This window comes from Hoplias malabaricus, chromosome 2, assembly GCF_029633855.1.
Source record: "Hoplias malabaricus isolate fHopMal1 chromosome 2, fHopMal1.hap1, whole genome shotgun sequence".
Taxonomy (NCBI): domain Eukaryota; kingdom Metazoa; phylum Chordata; class Actinopteri; order Characiformes; family Erythrinidae; genus Hoplias; species Hoplias malabaricus.
The window spans coordinates 42,067,549-42,088,998 of NC_089801.1; the positions used below are offsets into that span (position 1 = coordinate 42,067,549).

Sequence of the window (21,450 nt, forward strand, 5' to 3'; positions counted from 1 at the left end):
CAATAAAAATAAAAAAATAAAAAAAAAAAAAAACAATAAAAGGCTTTCTAATTGTTTGCGTTGTTTTTTTCCTTGAAACTATTCCATTTCAAACAGACAGACAAAAATAGTTAATGAATGCACTCTTTTTTTTCTTTCTTCCTAAAGCAGGTAAAGTGGCACAGATAAAAAGGCAACTAGTTTGTTTTTAAGAAAAACAAAAGCAATGAAAAACTAGAACAGTATTAGCCTCGGATTCGAGTAAGGCCCCTATTGAATTATAAGGAAGACCAGTACAAAAACAACAAAGAGCTGGGGAAAATAATAATAATAATAAAAAAAAACACAACACTGAAAAATGTCCTGGTAAAGGTCCTGACCTTCAAATGTTGACCTTGTGTTGGATACAGTATGGAGTGGCTGCCATTTTATGATTTATTGTTGTTGTGTTTTGTTATTTTTTGTTATAGGCACAAAGCATTCGTTAAAAAAAAAGGACACAAAGTATTCTTCACTGGTTGAGGGGTGATGAAATAAGAACCAGATTTAACCATTATACAGTTTAGTGAAAGATCAAATCCACAGTTGATGATTCAAGATATATGGTGTCTGAAAATTGCTGTAGTTAAGCTGTAGTTTAAAAAAAAAAAAATAATAATAATCCCAGCAAATTTGGCACCGTATAAACTGCACGCAAAAAAATGCAGTCAATGTCTATGTCTACCATTTTAGATTTTCTGTAAATAATGCAAATTCTGAATTGATCTGAAAAAGAGAATTCAGCCAATTAATACAGAACAATATACAGAACATAAAACAAAAATATCAAGTATAAGATTTAAGGCAAATGTGTTATTTATATTAGCAGTCAGCACCATGCTAATCAGTCCGGTATTTTAAGCCTCATAGCTTCAGATATTAATTTTAAAAAACACTGAATCTTACAGGTTCACTTCTACCTCTACTTCTGTATCACTAGCTAATTTTAGCTAGGACTGTTTTCGTGGCTGTTTAAAATCCCTGGGAACAAATTGAACATTTCGTAAAGTTGTTCAGGGAAGAACAATAAAGACAATCACCCCTCTATCACTGAAGAAGAATGTGTGTCCAGCTCTAGATGCTGGAAGGCATATTGTGACTTTTAGTGGAAGCATTTAGCACATCATTCATACAGTTTCAGGATGTACAAATTCCAAACTAAAACCAGCTTAGAAAAAGACAATTAAGAGCATGTTATTTTACAAAAAATGACCCCCCCCCCCAAAAAAAATATAATAATAAAAAATAAACAGTTTGATGCCTATGTAGCTAAGAATGTGGGGGGAAAAAATTTAAAAAGCCAAAAATATCTGGTGTTGGCATTGATATTAACCACATTGTAGTACAGTCATGATACTTGGGTTATTACATGCTTCAAAACTTAAAAAAAAAAACAACTGCTGGGTGAGTGTGCTTTCACAACCCTGTCCACATTTCCCTAATTATTGGAAACTGTCCTGTTAATAGGCAGAAAGAGTAAAAAAAAAAAAATGGCCAAACTGCATTTCCCCACTTCATCCACAATGTGTTCATCCAACAACAGGTGTAATAAATACAAATATGAATCCAATGATGAAATATCTTTGGTTGGCCGTTCAACCCAAAATTTAGGGTTTATTAATAATTTAACCATTTTTATTTACACTGGTGTAGGCAGACTTCCATAAAAATAAAATGTATGTTTAAATTTCTAGGAAATATTTACTGTTCACATAATTTGTTGGAGATGCTAGGTAGCTGCTCTATTTAATTTACTCCTTTAATTAGATTTGTAACACCCAAAATATGATTTTATACTGTATTGATTTTTTCCCCACACCAAAAGTTCACCTTGAAAAACACATATTTTTTCCAAATATAAGCCTTGGATTATGTTTATAATTTGGTGATAATATTTTGTTTTTATTTTAACATGTAGGGTTTTAAGATCATTGTATTAATGTGCGTCTGGGGGGGGGGGTGGTTTAAAATAAAAATATAAAAAATAAAAAGCAGAAAACTGTAGTGTTTCTATTCAACACCAGATCTGATAGCATTATCTGGACAGTGGTTTGAGCTGCCATTTTATGTTTTACATTACTGTTCCAGAAAAAACTTTAAAACATGATATTTGTGAAAACAAGGCCATTTTTAAATGAGATTGGCCTTTGGTATAATTGGCCAAATCTTTCAACAAATATTTCCATAATTTCCTTAAACTTAGTTGACCTACTGTGATATTTGCTTCTGATAAGTTTCACTTTTTTTCCACAGTTTTTACTTTTGCACTTGACGTAAACACAAATTAGCTTTATTAGCATTATCACTTATTATTCTTTCCTGATTATTTGGCTGGGGAAGGGAAAAAACTCCTGTAAAGTACTTAACAATGCTGATAAACTGCATATGTTTATGAAGAAATGAATCAAATCCTGTAGCAAATCTGTCCAGAAACTGCACTCATTCCCATTGGGATGTAATCTTTTGCATGTTTCACTGCAGGTTTCTTAAGTGCTTCATTTAAAATTTTAACTTTAATCAAAAATAAAATTAAATCTAAATAAAAAACAATAAATAAAAAAAATATTAAATAAATAAAATAATAAAGTCTGAATTGAGCTGTGATTTGATTCTGGCATCAGGCAGTACTCAAGTATTTTTCCTTGAGTAGAAGTCAATTTGCAACTTTAATTCCCAATTCTGTTATGCTCAAGGCCTTTAATCCTCTCAATAAGAATAAGTTCATTGTTTCACAATGTATTAAATTTCTTCACTCCACAATTATGCTAGCTAAATTTGTGTCGTGCAAAAATAAAGAAGAAAAAACAAGCACATTTTATAGAAACCTGTACTGGTAGATCATATAATCAAGAAATATTAATATTATTTTAATATTAATATTATTTTCCAAAAAGAAAATCTAAAGTACTCGTTAAAGTACCTGCTCTACTGTACTGGATTATTGCAGCTCAGACTTTTTATTTTATTTTATCACATTATATTTTTGATATTGTTTAGTCAAATGTCTGATGATGGTGTAGAGGGAATTCAGTCCAGTGTGTTTCTGGTGTTGTAAAGGACCAAAAGAAGAAATGAAAAGGGGAGAAAGAAAAGAAAAAAAAACTTCCATAAACAATAGAGTGAAGTGATAGTGGCAGTTTCTAAGCGACAGATGTCAATTAAATATTTCTGTTAAAGCCTTCCTATGAAAAAAGCCACAGGTAAAGCCACAGTTGTCCAAAAAAAACCCACACTATATTACATATTCACTTCGGGAAAGGTGACAAATATACATGACATAAAAACTATTACCAAAGAAAATAAACCCAAAACAGAGAGTCTGGTACATGTCCAGAAGATTTAAGGCAGTCTCCACAGTATTAAAAGGCAGCTATGACCAAACAACAAAGTGACAGATAAAAAGGGTTTGAGCAAATCGCCTGAACCTTATACTTTAGAGCGTCCCCAAAAAACGCTCGCAAAAAAATATACAAAACTATTTGGTAACAAAAGTTTACTAAAATATGTTATAAAACCGAAAGACAAACAAAAAAAATTGTGAAAAATGTACCTTAGCTAAAGCTTATGAAATTATATACCAATAAAAATAATAATAATAAAAATAAAAAATTATAATAATAATAATAATAATAATAATATTCCTTGGTCCTTGAAAACTATATTACTATGATAACTTCTCTTCCACACCTGATGCTGCACCAGTGCCTCAAGCCCTTTTGAAAGAAAGAAAGAAACAGAAACTGAACGTTTTCCTTTTTCCACATTCCATCCGGATCCGTTCCATATTTTGTTTATTTCTTCTGCCAACTTGGTTCCGTGTTTTGGCTGATTGCATGGCGCCGTGATTTTTGTTGTTGTTTTCTGTAATTTTGGCCTCTGGACTCATGGAAGCAGCTCTGCAGAGACCGAAGGAAATGGAAGAGGTTTAAGAGCCAATTGTGGTCTTGAGTTTTTGTTCTTTACTTCTCCTCTTTCTCCACAACACGGAGTCCTCTAATCAGGAGAAAGCCATTTCTTTAGGACACGGACATAGCTGAGGATGAAGACGAGGAGGATGAGGACACACCCCCTGTCGCCTGGTAATTGGACGGTGCCTCGACTCTGGACTGGAGCAGGAGGCTGGACGCTGATGAAGATGACGATGAAGAGGAGGATGAAGAGGATGATGGAGAGATGGAGGATGAGGAAGAGTGGCCCCTGAGGATGGCCCCGGCGGCACCACAGTGTGGGCGGGGTCCTGGCTCAGGTGTGTATGTGAAGGTGAGAGCCGTGGAGTAGATGATCCCATCATTTCTGACCAAAGTGACCGGGACTTGGACCGGCTGCCGGACCCATCGCCAGCCCTCACGGAACGCAGAGATATCTGGAACCACACAGAGAACACTCTCCCCGCATCTGCAGTCACGCACACACACACAAAAAAAAACAGGACAGAACTTAATATCAGGGCATAAAAGTGCTCCTGAACCTGCTAGATTATTTTTGAAACATTTAAATGTAAGGTATTTAAGAACCGTTCTTATCCAGATCCACTTCAGCTTTGATCTTCATGCAGGAGAACAGAGTGTTTAAAGTGTTTTCCATGGACTCTAATTCATGAGGCATGATGTGTTCATTTGAGAGGGGAACTGAACCCTAGTCCATCATTTGGGGCTGGTTTTTCAAAAAGATTTTGACTAGATTAAAGTGGTCTAATTGGATTAAATTTGAACAATTTATCAAAACAGGTTTGTTTATCCTAAAGATTTGGAACTGGATTCTGTAATCGAGTCTGCAGTATAAGAATGATTAAATGCAACAAAAAGCTTTTTTAAAACTTTAAGCAGAAATCTTGAATGCTTTTTATAAAAAATATCAGGATGAATTTTATCCAACCTTGTGAGGTGGATTAAAGCTGGACTGACAGCATTGAATACACACCTTGTACAGAAATTATTTGAAAGTAAACCTGTTTTAATTAATAAATCTACTAGCGTCACCATTTGCATATGACATCTGTTTTTCTCATTATCATCTTAATCAACAACAGATTAGCATAAGCCACAAGGCAGTAACGTGGTGTGTAACTGGTTGCTATACTGACCTGTACATAGTGTCCGCCTCCACGTCTCCGAACCACACTCTCAGATTAGGAGTGAAATTCTGCCCTGTCAGCTCCAGCATGGCCACATCACCTCCGCCGTTCAGCTACAAACCACACAAACACACCATTAAATCAAACTGTTTAAAAGGATCATTGAAAAGGACGTCAACTGTGAAACAAGACCACCCAGTCTAGTTTCTGTGCTGCCTAAGTCAGAAAACATGGGATAAAACAAGCCATTCTTTTTCTGCTCTGCATCTTACATCAGGTGCAGAGACTTTAGAATTGCCTCGCCCCCATGTCTGAGTCTGTCTAATCGCAGCATTTGGTGTGGAGTATGTGAGAGTGCAAAGACAAGATTATATGCAGCAAAACTGACACAGCAAGTGCAGAGAAATAAGAGCACAGATTAAAAACACAAAATGAGAACAGTGAAGAAAGAGAACAGCTAAAATCCAGCACTTCCGCTCTTTGCACATCACTGCTGTGCACTCGGGTAAGGGTGAAAAGCGAGCGGCTCAATATAATTTAAAGTGCTGAAAGTGAAAGAGGAGAATATGTATGGAGAGAGATATTCCCCAACCCTCACCACAGTTACAGTATTTTAACATATGAAAAATCTGATCTTATTAATCAGTTATTAAACATTTAATGCTGTGGAAAATGGTCCTTAAATTTGACAGAAATTCCTATCCTTAAAAGGGACATATTTATGGAGAGAGTTTAGCCTCAAAATACTTTACAAATGTGTAAATGTTAATCCACAAATTAAACACAAGTCACAAGTCTGTTTCACTGTTTACAAATGAATACATCTCAATCTGTGTCTCACGATCTGCAGTTTGTACAAATACTGTTAAACTCATGAATACATGTTTTTCATATATATATCATAATTTTATGCGAAAATACATTTGTTTAAATTTACATTGCATATATTTGTAAAGTCTAAGTCTCTAATTTAAAATGTATTTGTAAATGGTTGAATCTGCATTTGTAGATCTAGTCCCTCACACGTTTTCAATGACGTGCATTTGTTGATTTCCTCTCACGGGTTTTTGAATTTTGAGATTTTCTTTCACATTTCACCCAATCCACAAATGTGATCAACAAATGTGGCCAGCAGGCGAACACACCACCGCTAGGTGGAACTGTTGTTTTAGGATGTGTGGTGCCAACTTAACTGGAGAGGCATGTGGAAGTTCTAACACAATTGATTTTAAAAAAAAACAAAAAAACCTGTAACTAGACAAAGAAAATAGGCTCACATTAACAGTGCCGTGTTTGCCTTTGTGTGTTTTTGTTACCTGTAGACTCTCCACAACAGGTACAGGAGTAACTGGGAGTGAGACAGGACCCATTCCCTCATAGAAAGTGTACTCTGCTTTGTCCGTGCTGATGATGGTCCATGATGCTCCATCGTTAATCATCTCTTTGTTTGTCTCTTTGGGGCACGGCGTTGCCTGAGGGTTTCCAAGTCACGAATAAAACAAATTATTGACCACAAGACTCACTTAGATTTTATCAGTGTCATCTCACACTGGGCCATGGGTTGTGTGCAATAACTGACCTGGAATTGGATGATGCGTTCCTGAGAGAGGCAGAGATACATCCGCTCCGTGTCTTTTAGATAAAATGCACATTTGTGCAGTTGAGATACAGGATCATCTGCATCCATCAAAGCTGTCTGTTTATCCACCTTACGGATAACCTACAACCCAAAATCACACTCATTTATCCCTAATAATCACTTAATAGTAGACATCAGCATCCATAACCATCTGTATATACTCTATGAAACATCTACAAACAAATACAACACAAAAGCATTTTAAACATCCTCTAATAGATGCTACCCAGTTTGTCAGTATGACAGTGTGTGTGTCCTCACCAGCCGAGGCAGAGCCATGCCCGTGACTGAACACACCAGTTTAACCGTCTGACCATAGTGAATATATCCATCTCTCACTGTAAACTCCTCACCTTCAGACTCGTCATCATCCACTACAAACAGAGAGAGAGAGAGAGAGAGAGAGAGAAAAAAATGGTGTTGAAGAGTCTGAATGCCAAACCACGTTCTGTGCAAAACATACTCTCCTCCAATTATCTGACTGATTCTGAGCTGCCATGTAGTGTAAGTTCTGTCTCCTCACAGTAGGTGGTTATATGTGATGTGATGTTTTTAAGGTTTGGTTTGTTTCTGGCTCAGTAATATTAAAGCAGAAACAGAAAGCCCCCCATTGTGGTGGTTGTGTGTTTTTTACTCACACAGGTGTATGTAGAAAGCCCCCCACTGCTGTGAGCTGGCGTGGAAGTTTCCTCCCTCCACGTGAAGGTATCTGGTACTGACCGTCTGAGAGCGTAACCGGTTAAACAGAGCCACTTTTGTTCCAGATGCGATACACACTATATGAGAGAGATAGATAGAGAGAGAGAGAGATAGATACTGGTCATTAGTGAGGTCAGGTACTGATGGTGTGTCATTAGTACTAGGTCACAAATCACAATTTTTTTCCTGTTAAAGCAGACAGTAACTCTATTAGACTTACAATCAGCATTCTTGAGTGACTGCTTCTTTTTTGAAGGTTTGGAGATGACCTTGATTCGTTTACTAAGGAACACGCCGATCTCAGCGCTGTTTCCGTAAAACATCTTCACTGACAGCATGAAGTGCTTCCTTTTATCTGAGTCCGATATGTACAATGTTTTAGCCGTACAGAAGTTCTGCAGAGAAGAGGGCAAGAAAATACTGATTTACCTGATGGCAGATTTATACTGTATTAATACATTTATAATAATCAATAATCAGTTATATCACCTAGTTAGAAAAGGTAACTGTGACATGATGTTTGCCAAATAGTGAACCCACATCCATCTACACAGTCAAAGCTCAGGTCTTGCCAAATACTGACCTTACTTTGTCTTTTCCACCAGCTTCAGCCAATATTTATTAACAAGTGTAATCAATTATCTACAAAGTTTAATTGAATAACCCCCAACAGAGTGACTTTTTAGACACTGGTGATTATGTGGTATGTATCTAAATATGCGAAATAAACAAATTTGCATACTGAGGTCTTGGCTTATTCTTTACATTGATATTTTCAGTAGATTCCCACACTTTGTCATTAAACAAAATGTGGTCACCTTTATCCGTTCTGTCTCTGTGTTAAAAATGAATATTAATGACTTATGTGTTTATAACCTAATTAATAACCAGGAGATAAACTGTTTTGTTTTTTAACTATTTATGAAGCTTTGTAAAAGTGGCCTTATTTTAAAATGGTACCAAATTTTGTAACACTGTTAGAGCTTTTTTTTAATCAAAAAATGCAAATAATACACTGAATGTTCATTGCTACACAATATACATATTTTATCATCAGACTACACATTCACACACTAAGAAAAAAAAACTTTACTGGAATAATGTAAATCATTCTGATTATGGATGTTTCTGAAATCTATTACCCCAAGCTTATAATCATTGAGCAAAAATGTATTGCAAAACAGAATCAGAATGATTCCAGTGAAATCTTCTTTTTTTCTTAATGTGCGAATGTGTAGCCTGATAGTAAATATGAATATTGTACAGTAATGAACAATCAGTGTCTTACTTGCATTTTTTTTTTAGCAAGAAAAAACACCCTTCCTGGATTGAGGCCTTGTTGTGGCGGAAGGGTCTAATGACCTCCATGGTCGTTGGGAGCTGATAGCTCCCAGTAGGGTCTCCCATGACGAACAGGTCTGGAGTGAGAATCCAGACAAACACAATCAAATAAGCACCATATGAACAGTATGAACAGCCTAAAAGGAATAAAGTGTACCCTACCCGGGAGACGGTTACCGGGACCTGCACCTGGAGACAGGCCTGGGGGTAGTGTCAGACGGCAAGAGTGTGGTGGCTGGACAGCCCATGTAACCAGGCCAGGCTCAGTCCGAAAATGCAGCGTGGGAGGATCATGTGGGCTCACCATACACAAGATCCATAGTAGGGGTGCAGTGCAATGCCCAACGGGCACAGAGTGGGGGGCGAAGGGGCCCCTGGCGTCATAGAACTTGGCAGCGGAAACTGGTTGTTGGAACGTAACCTCATTGGGAGGGAAAGAGCCAGAGCTGGGGCGTGAGGTTCAGGGACACCAGCTAGATATAGTTGGTCTCTCTCCTACACAAGAGTTGTACAGGGTGAGAGGCGCCGGGTAGGTGTGGGGACTCAAGTCCCTGGCTGGCGGCTGTACAGTTTTTTTTTTTTTTGTTTTTACAGTTGTACAGAATTTGTCCCAGTAAACGAGAGGATCCCCTCAATGCGGCTTTGGCTTGCAGAGAGGAAAACTTTGAGTGGTGTGTGTGCATCTGCACCAAACAGCAGCTCAGAGTATTCGGCCTTCTTGGAGGTAGTGAGTGGAGTTCTAGAGAGGATTCCATGCACTGATTCTATTGATTTGCTGGGGGACTTCAATGCTCACATTGGTAATGACTGGGAAACCTGGAAAGGAGTGATTGGGAGGAACGGCCTGTCCGATCTGAACCAGACTGTGATGTTCTTCTGTGATGGACAGAAGATGGACTTCTGTGCTATTCATGGCACACATATTCTCTGATCTGAGGCCACATGTTTTGGACACTCGGGTAACGAGAGGGGCTGAGCTGTCAACGGATCACCACCTGGTGGTGAGTTGGATCCGATGGCAGGGAAAGCTGCCCGACAGACCTGGTAAGCCCAAACATATAGTGAGTCTGTGCTGGGAAAGGCTGGCAGAAGACTCTGTCCAGAAAGATTTCAACTCTCACCTCCGAGAGAACTTCCGGAGGAGGAGAAGGAAAGGAGCATGCAGTCTGAATGGGCCCTATTCTGGACTTCCATTGTGAAAGCAGCTGCATAAAGCTGTGGTCAAAAGTTTGTAGGTGCATGTTATAGTGGTGACCCAAGAACCACTTGGTGGACACAGAGGTTGAGGGAAGCTTTCAAGTGTAAGGAAGAAGCTTTTTCGGCTTGGCTGGCTCGGGGAACCTCCTATTAGGCAGGCGAAAATTCTGCTGGAGAGGCCATGGAGAATGACTTCCACGTGGCCTCAGAGAGGTTCTGGAAAACACTCCAACAGTTCAGGAAAGTCCAGGCTGTGCTCAGTAAGGATGTTGAAACTCTGAACTCGACAAAGCTTATTGTCGGCAATTGGAAGGATTATTTTGAGGAAATCCTTAACCTGAGAGACATGCTTCCTGGACAGGAGGTAGGGCCTGGGGTGTCAGATTCCATTTACTTGGCTGAAGTCACTGAGGTGGTTAAAAAGCTACACAGGGTCAAATCCCCTGGAGTGGATGAGATTTGCATGGAGTTACTGAAGGCCCTCAATATACTGTGGAGCTGTATTGGCTGACACGTCTCTACAATGTTGCATGGACCTCTGGAACAGTGCCTTTGGACTGGCAAATCGTGGTGATGTAGGAAAACTGCAGAACTATGGACCAACTCTTTACTTTATCACAGGAAATTGAAGGGGGCATGGGAGTTTGCTAGTATACTTTACACAGACTTTGTGGATTTGGAGAAGGCGTACGACAGTGTTCCCCAAGAGATTCTGTGGGAGGTGGTACTGGTCGGTATGCAGATCAGCACCTCCAAGTCTGAGGCGATGGTTATCTCCCAGAAACAGTTGACATACTCCTGTCATGTAGGGGGCGAGAACCTACCCCAAATGAAGGAGTTCAAGTATCTCGTTCATGAGTGATGGGATGCAGTCACTTTACCAGACCATCATGGTGAAGAGAGAACTGAGCCAAGCAAAGCTCTCAATGTACTAGTCAATATTCATACCCACTCTCACCTATGGTCATGAGCTCTGGGTAATGACCGAAAGAACTGCCCGTGGTCATGCGAGGAGCTCAGTAATGAGGGAGCTGCTTGGATTAGAGCTGCTGCTACTTTGCGTTGAGAAGTGGTTCAGGCATTTGATAAGGATGCCTCCTGGATGCCTCCCACTGGAGGTATATCAGGCACGTCCAACTGAAAGGAGGCCCGTGGGTAGATCTAGGATATGTTCCTAGCTGACCTGGGAACACTTTGTGATCCTCCAGGGGGAGCTGGTGGAGGTTGCAAGGGACAGAGATGCCTGGGCTTCTTTATAGCCCTGTTGCCACCGTGATCCTGAAATGGATTAAGCGGCAAAGATGATGATGACGATGATGATGCATTGCAAAACAAATTGATTTTTTTTTTCCAGCACTAGTGCTAAAATATGCCAGCTGATTCCTAGTGTGTCTGTATGATATATATAATGGCTGTTGGGGGTTTTATATCAGTGATCCAGTGGTTATTTGGGTCTTTCTGCTGGTCTCTACCGGTTTCCATTAGTGTTCTGTTGGTTTCTGAATTACCTTGCCCTCCAGGTTGAGTTGCTGCATTTCCTGTTCACTGTTCCCAATGCCGATGAAGGCACAGGGTTGAGCTTCTTGTTCGGAGCAGCCCTCTCTCTCCATCTGCTCCTTCTTCTTCTTCCAGCCACAGCCCATCAGGTAAACACAAGGTGGAGGGCAGAAAAACCTTAACACACAAAACACTAGTTAAATAAAACAGGTTTACACACAAAAGGACACATACCAGTCCAAGCTCTGTCAGGCTATATTAGTTTGCACTGTTCACACTAAGTAAATTAATACTGCTATAATTTGTTGGCAATGCAGATGTTTTGTAGTTATCTTTATTTTGAATAAAGATTGTGGTCAATAAAATAATTAGAAACAGAGATGAGGGATTACAACTGTAATTATTTTATCAGCCTTATTTGACTGGACATTCAGGCAATGTGTAGTATGTGAGCACTGTATTCTATGTCTTCATACTGAAATTTGTATATGGCAGCAGCTAAGCTTACGGTATCGGTTGGTGTTGAAGTAAAGAGTGAAACATTTTTTTAAAGTCACTCTAGGCCTGAATCTGTTTTTCTGATTTCAGGAATTTGACATTTCAGGTTGAGGATCCAGTGACATACATTGCATACAAACAGATGACATTTTGTAAAAGTTTGATATCTGCCATCTACTTAACATGTTCATAAAGCTTATTACCTTCAACATTAAAAAGGTCCCAAAACCAGTGTAAAGTTCATTCCCACCTCTTTTCATTGCCGTATGATTTCTGTGCAACTTTTGCATGGAGGATGAGCACCGTTTGATCTCCTCTCTCTTTCAAATAGTTGCGCATTGCCTCTCTGAAAAGAAATAAAGAGAAATGTCATGAACAAAACAGGTAGGGATATATAAATATTCTTATACTCTCACAATTTTATCTGCACATGTGGATACATTAACATTTATAACTAAGGCCTTAACTAATTCACGGCTGTGAAAATCGTGACATTCAATTTTTTAGTGGGAAGTGAAGGTTTATTATTAATGATTGGATGTTTTTAATTTGCATATCTTTGAATTGCCTTACATTCATTCATTAATTTACAATATGAGGCGGTCCTTATCCTACAACAAGCAAATTAGCAATCCGTTAGACAAGATTTCCAAGATGTCGAAGTCTAAGGCAGCAATAAACACTACTCCAGAGGACAGGGTAACTGAATTTGGACAAAACGGTTTAACATGCTGAAAGTGGGAAATTATTTTGTACTAGCTGTAATGTGTCAATAGATGACACATGACGAGCAACAATTCAGCGCGGCGAGTGAGACTCATCTTAGCAAAAAGCAGGCTGCTGAAAAAGAGACACAAAATGGAGCCAAGATGCAAAAGATAACTACTTCAGTGTTTAAGAAAATAACCGAGAGCATAGAAGCTCACCATTTGGTGACCATGGAACTCTTTGAGGCATTTGCCAGGGCAAACAATTCAGACTACATTCAACTCAATGTCAAAAACATAGAAAGCTTACCCACAGCAAATAAACTCAGACAGGACTACGTTCCTAAGGTTTTTGTTGCACAAAAAACAAAGTCACTTGTAAATGCATGTGATCTGTTCTCAGCAATTTCCGATGAGTCTACTAATGGACAGGACTAGAGATGGAAGGATCGATCGGCTATGTATCGGTATCGGCCGATTTTTAATCAAAATATGAGACCGGTGATCGGCTGATATTTCTCAACTTTAGCCAATCCCGAGCTAGCGTTTCATCCAGGAGGAGCCTCCTTAAAATCTCCTCAGTCAAGTCCCTGCAATTCCTATCTGAACTGTTAGAAAACATGTCGTCAGTCTGGCAGTTGTTTACCTTGTGTGACAGACTCATCCAGGGCGTTTTGTAAAATTTGTAAAACCAACGTGTCTCGTGGGGGAACCAAAACAAAGTCATTTAAGACTACCAATCTGATACGGCACCACTCAGCTGAATACAGTGAGTATCAGAAAACAGCAGCGCTAGCACGGGCAGCTAGCTCAAAACAAATAACTCAAAAAACCATGCAGACCACATTTGACTGGTACGAAAAGTACAGCAGCAACAGCCAAAAGGCTAAAGGAATCACAGCCAAAGTGATGGAATTTATAGCGCTAGATAACCAGCCCTTTTCGGTTGTAGAAGGCGAGGGATTCTTCCGCTTAATGTCCCACCTAGATCCACACTATGCCATTCATAGTAGGAAAGACTTTACAGATGTTGTACTTCCTGAGCTGCATGAAGCAGTTTACACACACACAGACCATCTTCTGCAAAATAACATTACATCACTGAGCTTTACAAGTGATATATGGAGTTCCGACGTCAGCCCAACCTCCATGTTAAGTCTAACAGCTCAGTGAATTGAGCCAGACTTTGAGCTACATTGCGCCATTTTGCATGCACGAGTTTACAGGCTTTCACATGGCTAGTGCTCTGATGGCAGAGTTCGACAGCATGTTTAAGTTGTGGTCAATTCCAAAGAGTAAAATACATGTCATCTTGAGAGACAATGCACGAAACATCACAAAAGCACTGCAAGATGCTGAATTAGCAAGCGCATTCAATACAGCTTGTAGTGAATGAAGGGGTTGTCACAACGCAGCATCAATGATATTGTGGCAACTGGAAGACGGATTATTGGCCAGTTCAAACCCTCACCTCTGGCTTATTCACGCCTTCAGAGTATCCAAACTCAGCTGAGCCAATCTGTAAAGAGGCTTCAACAGGATATTCTGACAAAATGGTACAGCACCTTTTACATGTTATAGTCTACTGGAACAAAAACGTGTGTTGGGTGCTTACGGAGTCGAATATTATCTGCCGGCTGCTTTCACTGCCAATCAGTGGGAGCTTGTTGAAAACATGCTGTCATTGCTCTCACCATTCGAGGAGCTAAATAAAGAAATCAGCGCCTCCACCGCTACCCATGCTGCTGACGTAATACCCTCCATTAGAGCCTTAAAACGTTTTCTCCAGAAATGTTCTGAAAAGGATCATGGTGTCAAAACATCAAAAGCTACCTTTTTGGAAGCAACCAAGCAGCGGTTCAGCACCAGAGACAGAGACCCTGTACAGTGTGGCTACGTGTGTTCTTTTTAAATGCCAGATACCAGGACCGCTATTTTGCCGGTGAATACAAAACACAAGCAAGGGAGCAGCTCATGGATGTGTTGAGCGCGCAAACAAAACGGGAGACGTGTTCCGGTGAAGAAATGCCAGGACCAAGTCAGATGAACCCAGACAAGCCAACAGATAAATCACGAATAGATTCCTTGTCTACCATGTACAGTGAAATACTGGAGGAAAGCATGGAGGTCCAGGAGAGCAACAGTCAGATCGCATCCCAAGTGCACTGCTATCTTTCGGAGCCCACGGAGCGTGCGAGCACTAGTGTATTGGAAAAGCAATAAGGCTCGTTTTCCCGCTCTTGCCGAAGTCGCTCGAGCCTCAAATTTCGCTGCGCCTTGCACAAGCATGGACAGTGAAAGATTGTTTAGCGTCGCTTCAAATATACTGACTGAAAAGAGGAACAGACTGTCATCCCAGAAAGCTGAAATGTTACTCTTTGTGAAAAGAAATATGCTTTTAAAGCTCAACATTAAGAACCAGTAGTTCGGCAGATGGGCCTTTTCCCCATTAAAACAGGCCCGGTTGTTTAATTTCAAACGTTCCATATTTTATACCTGCTGTTTTATTTTATCTATAATTCACCCAAGACTTAACTGCACAATATCAGTGACGCTAAGAATTTTTTATTTATTTATTGTATAACAATAATTCAATATCAACATTTAATGGTTGCAGCTTTTCGTTTTTATAATAACCCAGGTTCTGAGTTTAATACCTGCAATTTTGACTGCATTTATGTAATATACTGTTTTTTCGTGTTAAAATAATTAATGGTTGCAGTATATTAACTGTATTTTTTGGTGCACTGTTTTAAAACAATTTGAGTTTGTTTTAAACCAATTGTAAAAAGAAATATAAATCAAAACTAACGGTTTTTCACCCATTCATTTCACATGGGTTCGTTAAAAATAGTAATAAACCTTTTTAGATGAAGTTTCATGTCTTGCATGGTAAAAATTGCATGTTGCCCTGCCATGGCATATAGCCCCTCCCTCGATCGGTATCGGCCAATCGTGCTGAAATGTGATCAGGGATCGGAATCGGCCTCAGAACTGTTGATCGTTCCATCTCTAGACAGGACAACTATTTTTTGCATGTTATTTTCAGTTTTATGTCAGACAAGGATGAGGATGTTACAGGTGGAGCTCTAACTGCTGTGCTGGTGGACTGCATTTACTTAGATGCTGTGAACCAGGGGTTCTCAAAGGGTCAGCTCATAGTTTTTTAATTTCTTGGGAAGCCGGAATGCATCCAAAGAAGAAAACATCTAGAAAAAATCCACATAATGTCAAAAAGTCATAAATCTTTAGATGTTAAATTAATATTTATTTCAAGATTAAAGTCATAATATTTCAAAAATGTAAAATCACTCTGGAGTATCTACAATCCACCATCTACAATCTACATTGAGTTTTATAGTACACGTGTGTAAGCACACCGGGAAAACTTCTCACCGAAAAGCGCACACTGATTCTCCAAAAGAGCTGGATTGAAGTGGCCCTAAAACATGATCATAGCAGGTGGCACTGTCCCTTAATCTTTATGAGACTAGATGTGGGCATCGTCTCTCACACAGCTACGTGTTTACATCGTTTGTCACACATTACAGAGAAAAGGTGTGGTCCCAGGGGGAGGGACTCAGAGTAAAGAATGAGATCTTAACTGTTTGTACCACAGACTAGACACTGACAAACCGATCCATCGTAATTTCCGTCCAAAATGATTGTGAGGGACAATACAGTAATTGATGGATTGGTACAGAGGCATGTCCATACAGTCTCTACCCAACTCTATGCACTCGGCCAGACAACATGCAGTATGATGCTATTGATAAAGGGGCCAGTCATATGAAAGCAGCGGGCCATATATGGTCCACAGGCCATAGCTTGAAAACCCCTGCTGTAAACCATAGCACAGATTCACAAGCTATAATTGAAACTATAACAAAATAAGGCACAGACTTTAACAAGGTATGTTCTTTCATTACTGACAATGCAACTTATATATTGAAGTTCTACAAATCTGTACTGCAAGGTGTCATGTCAAATTCAGTGCATATCACATGCAATGAACATATCTCTCTGGTAAGCGAGCCATGGAAAGCACAATTTTCTAGAGTCTATAAGTTGGTGAGCTATGTCTAAAAAGTCTTCAAGCAATGCCCCAGCCAAAAACTACGCTATCTGCAAACCATTGCAGAAAATACTGGACAAAGCATAGGACAACAGGCACTGGCACATGAACCAGTGATTACACAGTGGAACTAGTAGTTTCGAGCTGTACTATACAATGCAACTCATCTGGACGTTTACACAGAGTTTGTGGAGCAAGAGCTTGCACCCCGAACACAGGTATTAAAGGGACCGTCATGTTACTGAGAGCATCACGCAAAGCAGGTTTCATCAACCAGCAGCAGAATTCCTGAAAGCAGTGCGGATTTTTACCATGAACAAGTTCTGCTTTTGACAGTGGATGTAAACTCGCTAAGCAATGTCATTCCTGGATTTGGGAAAATCTGCTAAATTTCCTTCAGGATCAATATAGTATCTATCAAAAATTGTAGGTTGGAGTTATCTACAAACACATTGCACAAGAGGCAGACACAACCTTGCTAGTGTTGTGTTTTTGAAAGTCGTTTGATTCGAAAAATGGCGCTGCTCCCTACCAATTATGCCGATGCAGAGAGGGCTGTATCAAAACACAAGTGTTTTCTTCTCTGAGGCAGAGCACGAAGCTTAGCACCATCGCTGAATGTTATATGCTTACAGTCAACCATTAAGATAAGCTATGTTATGTATTAGCTACTGTTCTTTGTGATATATGAGGGTTAAGTAATGACTACATGACTAAAATGCATCCCTTTTCTACAGAAGTCAGGGCACATTTTGTTTTTTTGAAAAACGAGGTCAGTGAAATTCAGCACATTTTCCCATGAATTTAGTAGGGCCATATATACGATGTTAAAAATCTGGAAGCAGATTAATTTACATTACAATAATAGAGAATAAAAAGTAACATATACATACATTACATATTATATATACACACACACAGCTACAGCCATAACTTACTTCATTTTAAAGTGTCAACAATATTAATAACTAAAAACACAAAATATTGACTGCAATTTTTATGCCACTCATTATGGAATTTTATTTTTCAAATGTTAACTTATTAAATTCAGCAAAATAAACAGAAACAGTGCTTTGATTTGCAGGACACTTATAATTCAAATTAGAAATCAACAAAACCTATGCATCCCATAATTCTTCACACTTTAGTATGTTAATGCAACGCTGACAGACTGAGGGAACTTAGTACTTAGAGTTCTCAGGACCTTTACCTGGTGAGGCGCTTTGGCTGAGGGAGCTCCCCAAATTTCCTGCAAAACACATAAGCAATAGATTTGAAACTTTGAAAACTTTCAATCACAACAAAGTCTGGGTGAAGTTGTAGTGTGTTTTTAAAGTTGTTTAAACATGTAATAAAAAAGAAAAAATAAAGAGGCACATAAAGCAGAGTTTAAAACAGATTTAGAAGCAGAAACCATGATTGAATACATGTTTGACTGTTTAAGACAAACTGAAATTATTTTAAATGATAAAATTACAGAATTGGAACAGAAAGCATCTGCAGCACCATTTAAGTTGGAAAACAAAGTTGGCCTATAAAAAGATCCAGATCGCTAAGATGAAAATTGAGCAGCATTAAAATGGTATTTGTTTAAGGTGGAACGGAACGTTGCCATGTGAATTTGGCTTATAAATCACTGCGAAGTGCTACAATGCATCTTATGCAGCATTTAAGGTGGAACGGAAAGTTCATCTAAGAAGTTGGTTTAAAAGTGATAGAGCGCTAGGATAGAAGCAAGATAGAATTTTATTTGGAGGTATTTAAGGTGGAACTGGATCTTCGCGTAATAACAAATGTAAGAAGGAACAGAGCCCTAAATTGAAACTTAAGCATTATTTAAGGTGGAATAATTTAATGTGGACTAGACACAAGAAAAAGCATCACGTCCCTCAATAGGCCAAACATGTTACAGGGTTTTTGTGTTGTGAAAGTCATACAAGAGGCATATAAAACATGTTCGAAAGTTAAAGCACCAAGAAACCCGTGTAAAATCTGATTTAAATGCTTTGTTTTAAAGATAACCAGCGACTTTAATGTGAGAAAGTTGGGTCTCGCTGGCGAAGTGAATAAAAGAACGGGATCAAACCGCGCAGAAAAGAGTAAATATCAAAAGATGGGGAAAAGATATGACGCTGAAGACAAAGAGGAGACGAAGATATAAGTTATATAAACAAAACAAAAGCGAGAAAGTTTGAAGTTTTGCTTTAGTTTTGTCCCCATCGTTGTTCATTTCATCGCTTACCCTGTCACAACAGGCGCCATCTTCCATTAACTCTGTTATAAAGTCCAAATATCGCGAGATTTCCCACCTTCTCCCATTATAGAACATAGATCAACAGAAAGGGGAATGGAGCTGGAGAGGGGCCCGAGAAAGACAGATGAGAAAAAGAAGGCGGGAGGAACGAATGGGAAGGAGTGACAGAATGTGAGAAGAGGCGGAGAAGGAGGAAAAAGTGGGAGGCGTGGGAAGTTTTTCAAAACCCGCGAGAAGTCACATACTTCCCGCAAAGACAAAGTGCCGTGCCTCCCTTTATCGCGAGATTTCACACGGACCATATATTCTGTTGCAGATGTAAACATAAACTCTCTACAGCGATATATTTTATATTTTCTGTGTTAGTTTCAAGTTAAAGTATCAGTCTTTGTAAAAATAAGAAACGTATGAGAGAATATTATCCTCATATTTCAATACATTTCAACGAAGCCCTTAAAATATGGTTTTCCCCTCTGAAGGATAGAAGCTCAAAAAGAAATGCGAGAGTCCACGTGTAATAATTAATTTTAAAAATGGTGTCTGTTTTATGTATTTGCAGCTAGAGACCGAACAATGCTCAAGCTGCAATCTTCCCACTCTCCACCAGGCGGTGGTGTTGCTTATAAAATAGATAATTATAAGAACGTATAATTTGACAAACTGTACACTGAACGATACCTATATTACACCTACAGGAGCTTTAATGACACTCATTCTAATTCCAGGGGCATTAATGTGGAGTTGGTTCCCATTTTGCAACTGTTACAGCTGGTTTGGAGCTCAGTTATTGACTCGATCATGGAGCGAGATGTCAAAATACTTTACAAATGTGTAAATGTTAATCCTAAAATTAAACACAAGTCACAAATATGTTTCACTGCTCATAAATTAATACATCCCAATCTGTGTCTCACGGTCTGCAATTTGTACAAATACAGTTACATTCATAAATACATGTTTTTGGTTTTCATACATACAACACAATTTTATGCGAAAATAAATACATTTGGTTAAAGTTACATTGCATATATTTGTAAAGTCGAAGTCTCGAATTTGAAATGTATTTGTAAATTGTTAAATTTGCGTTTGTGGATCAAGTCACTCGCATGTTTTCCGTGACGTGCATTTGTTTTTTTCCTCTCTCGGGTTTTTGGATATTGAGTTTTATATGGAGTGTGATCACTGTTTTTTATGCGAGAGCGCAAAAACGACATTAAATTGAACAAGTCAGAATCACCGAGCGCACGGAATCAAGAGAACCGAGCGAAAACAGCGACAGCGAGAGCAGAAAATCAAGCACTGTGCTCGTTTCACTGTTTTCAGTGCGCAACCAGTTTTTTCCTCGCTTCTGAAATTTGCGCTCGCTTCTAGTGGTGGGCGGATCGATCCAGATATTGATAATAATCGAAAGTCCCGCACGCACTGACCGCTGCGCACGCGGATTCATCAACGTCGACTCTCTGCCTGTAAGAGTAGCGCTGCGCTGTGTCACACGGAGCAGTGCACCCTCCCCCTCTTTTGTTGTTGCACCTTCACGTGGCTCGTCGGCGCCAGCCAAACAGCCAATCAGGTAGAGGCTCAGCCTGGCCCGCCCACTCAGCGCTCTCCTCGAGTCGGCACGTCACAAATGTGAACATGATACTGTTCTTAAATAAAAACCTCTAATCCTTTGTTCTCAACAGGAGAGGAGGGCCCACGCATTCTTTCTTTATTTATACTTTATTTATACTTTCTTTATTTAATTTTTACGTATTGTTTTTATTTAGTTTAAAGCCATAAGTGCACTAAATGGAAGAAATTCCTTATTCTTTGTATTATATTCTTGTTCGACTTGAAAAAAGAACAAGTTTGTCAGCTCTCTAACCTCAAAATATTGTTTTAATTAGCTTTAAGTTATATATTTTTACACTCGTTATTTAAGAAAAAACGTAGAGAAGGGAAGAAATTCCTTATTTTAAAATTATTTTATTGTATTGTTCGACTTGAAAAACAGAATAAGTATGAAACTGTTTACAGTATTTTTTGTGGTGTGTCAATTTTATTGTAGAGTTTGTCAGCCCTCTACCTCAGAATATTTTGTTTTAAGTTGTGTTGAGTGATATTTTTACACTCTGTTTACTTTAGAAAAAACAGAATTGCACTGAAAGGAAGAAAAGTCAATTTTTTTTTGTTTTTCTTAAGAACAATTCTATTTGAAAAAAGAAACAAAGAAACATAGAACTAGAAATGATGTCTAGTGAGGGCAGAATTTTTTTTTTTATTGTGGTTTCTCCTTTTCTACCTCAAAAAAGAGTATTTTCCTAATGTTAAGGCAAACTTTGTTTTGTTAATGTTCCATTGTTTCTAAACAAAAATGTTGATTGTGATAATAAAGTATTTTGTTGTCAGGTACAATGTTTGGCGAAATTCTATCCTAGGTCTTTTGGATCTGCTGCATCTATGAAGCTTAAA

At 38.8% G+C, this 21,450-nt stretch overlaps 1 protein-coding gene across 2 annotated transcripts; it reads right to left on the bottom strand.

The window, feature by feature from the left end:
• Positions 1–1,447: 1,447 nt before the first annotated feature.
• On the bottom strand, positions 1,448–19,082 carry rbpja (recombination signal binding protein for immunoglobulin kappa J region a). 2 transcript variants are annotated; one of them, XM_066661032.1, is made up of 11 exons: positions 18,988–19,082; positions 17,956–17,994; positions 12,214–12,309; positions 11,477–11,642; positions 7,651–7,825; positions 7,370–7,507; positions 6,993–7,105; positions 6,672–6,812; positions 6,409–6,564; positions 5,102–5,205; positions 1,448–4,413 (listed from the first exon to the last, which is right to left on the bottom strand). In XM_066661032.1, the coding sequence occupies exons 1-11, from the start codon at positions 19,005–19,007 to the stop codon at positions 4,035–4,037; spliced, it is 1,527 nt and encodes a 508-aa protein (XP_066517129.1). In that variant the 5' UTR covers positions 19,008–19,082; the 3' UTR covers positions 1,448–4,034. The 2 variants fall into 2 exon arrangements, with proteins under 2 accessions (XP_066517129.1, XP_066517130.1); XM_066661033.1 differs by lacking the exon at positions 18,988–19,082 and having other exon boundaries at positions 17,950–17,991.
• Positions 19,083–21,450: the final 2,368 nt, after the last annotated feature.

Excerpts from the sequence above, each read along its gene's own strand:
- rbpja (XM_066661032.1), bottom strand. The coding sequence starts at position 19,007 with ATGGCGCCTGTTGTGACAGG. Across the intron at positions 12,310-17,955 it reads CAGCCAAAGCGCCTCACCAG|AGAGGCAATGCGCAACTATT; the intron begins GTAAAGGTCCTG and ends ATTTCTTTTCAG. Across the intron at positions 4,414-5,101 it reads GAGGCGGACACTATGTACAG|ATGCGGGGAGAGTGTTCTCT; the intron begins GTCAGTATAGCA and ends GCGTGACTGCAG.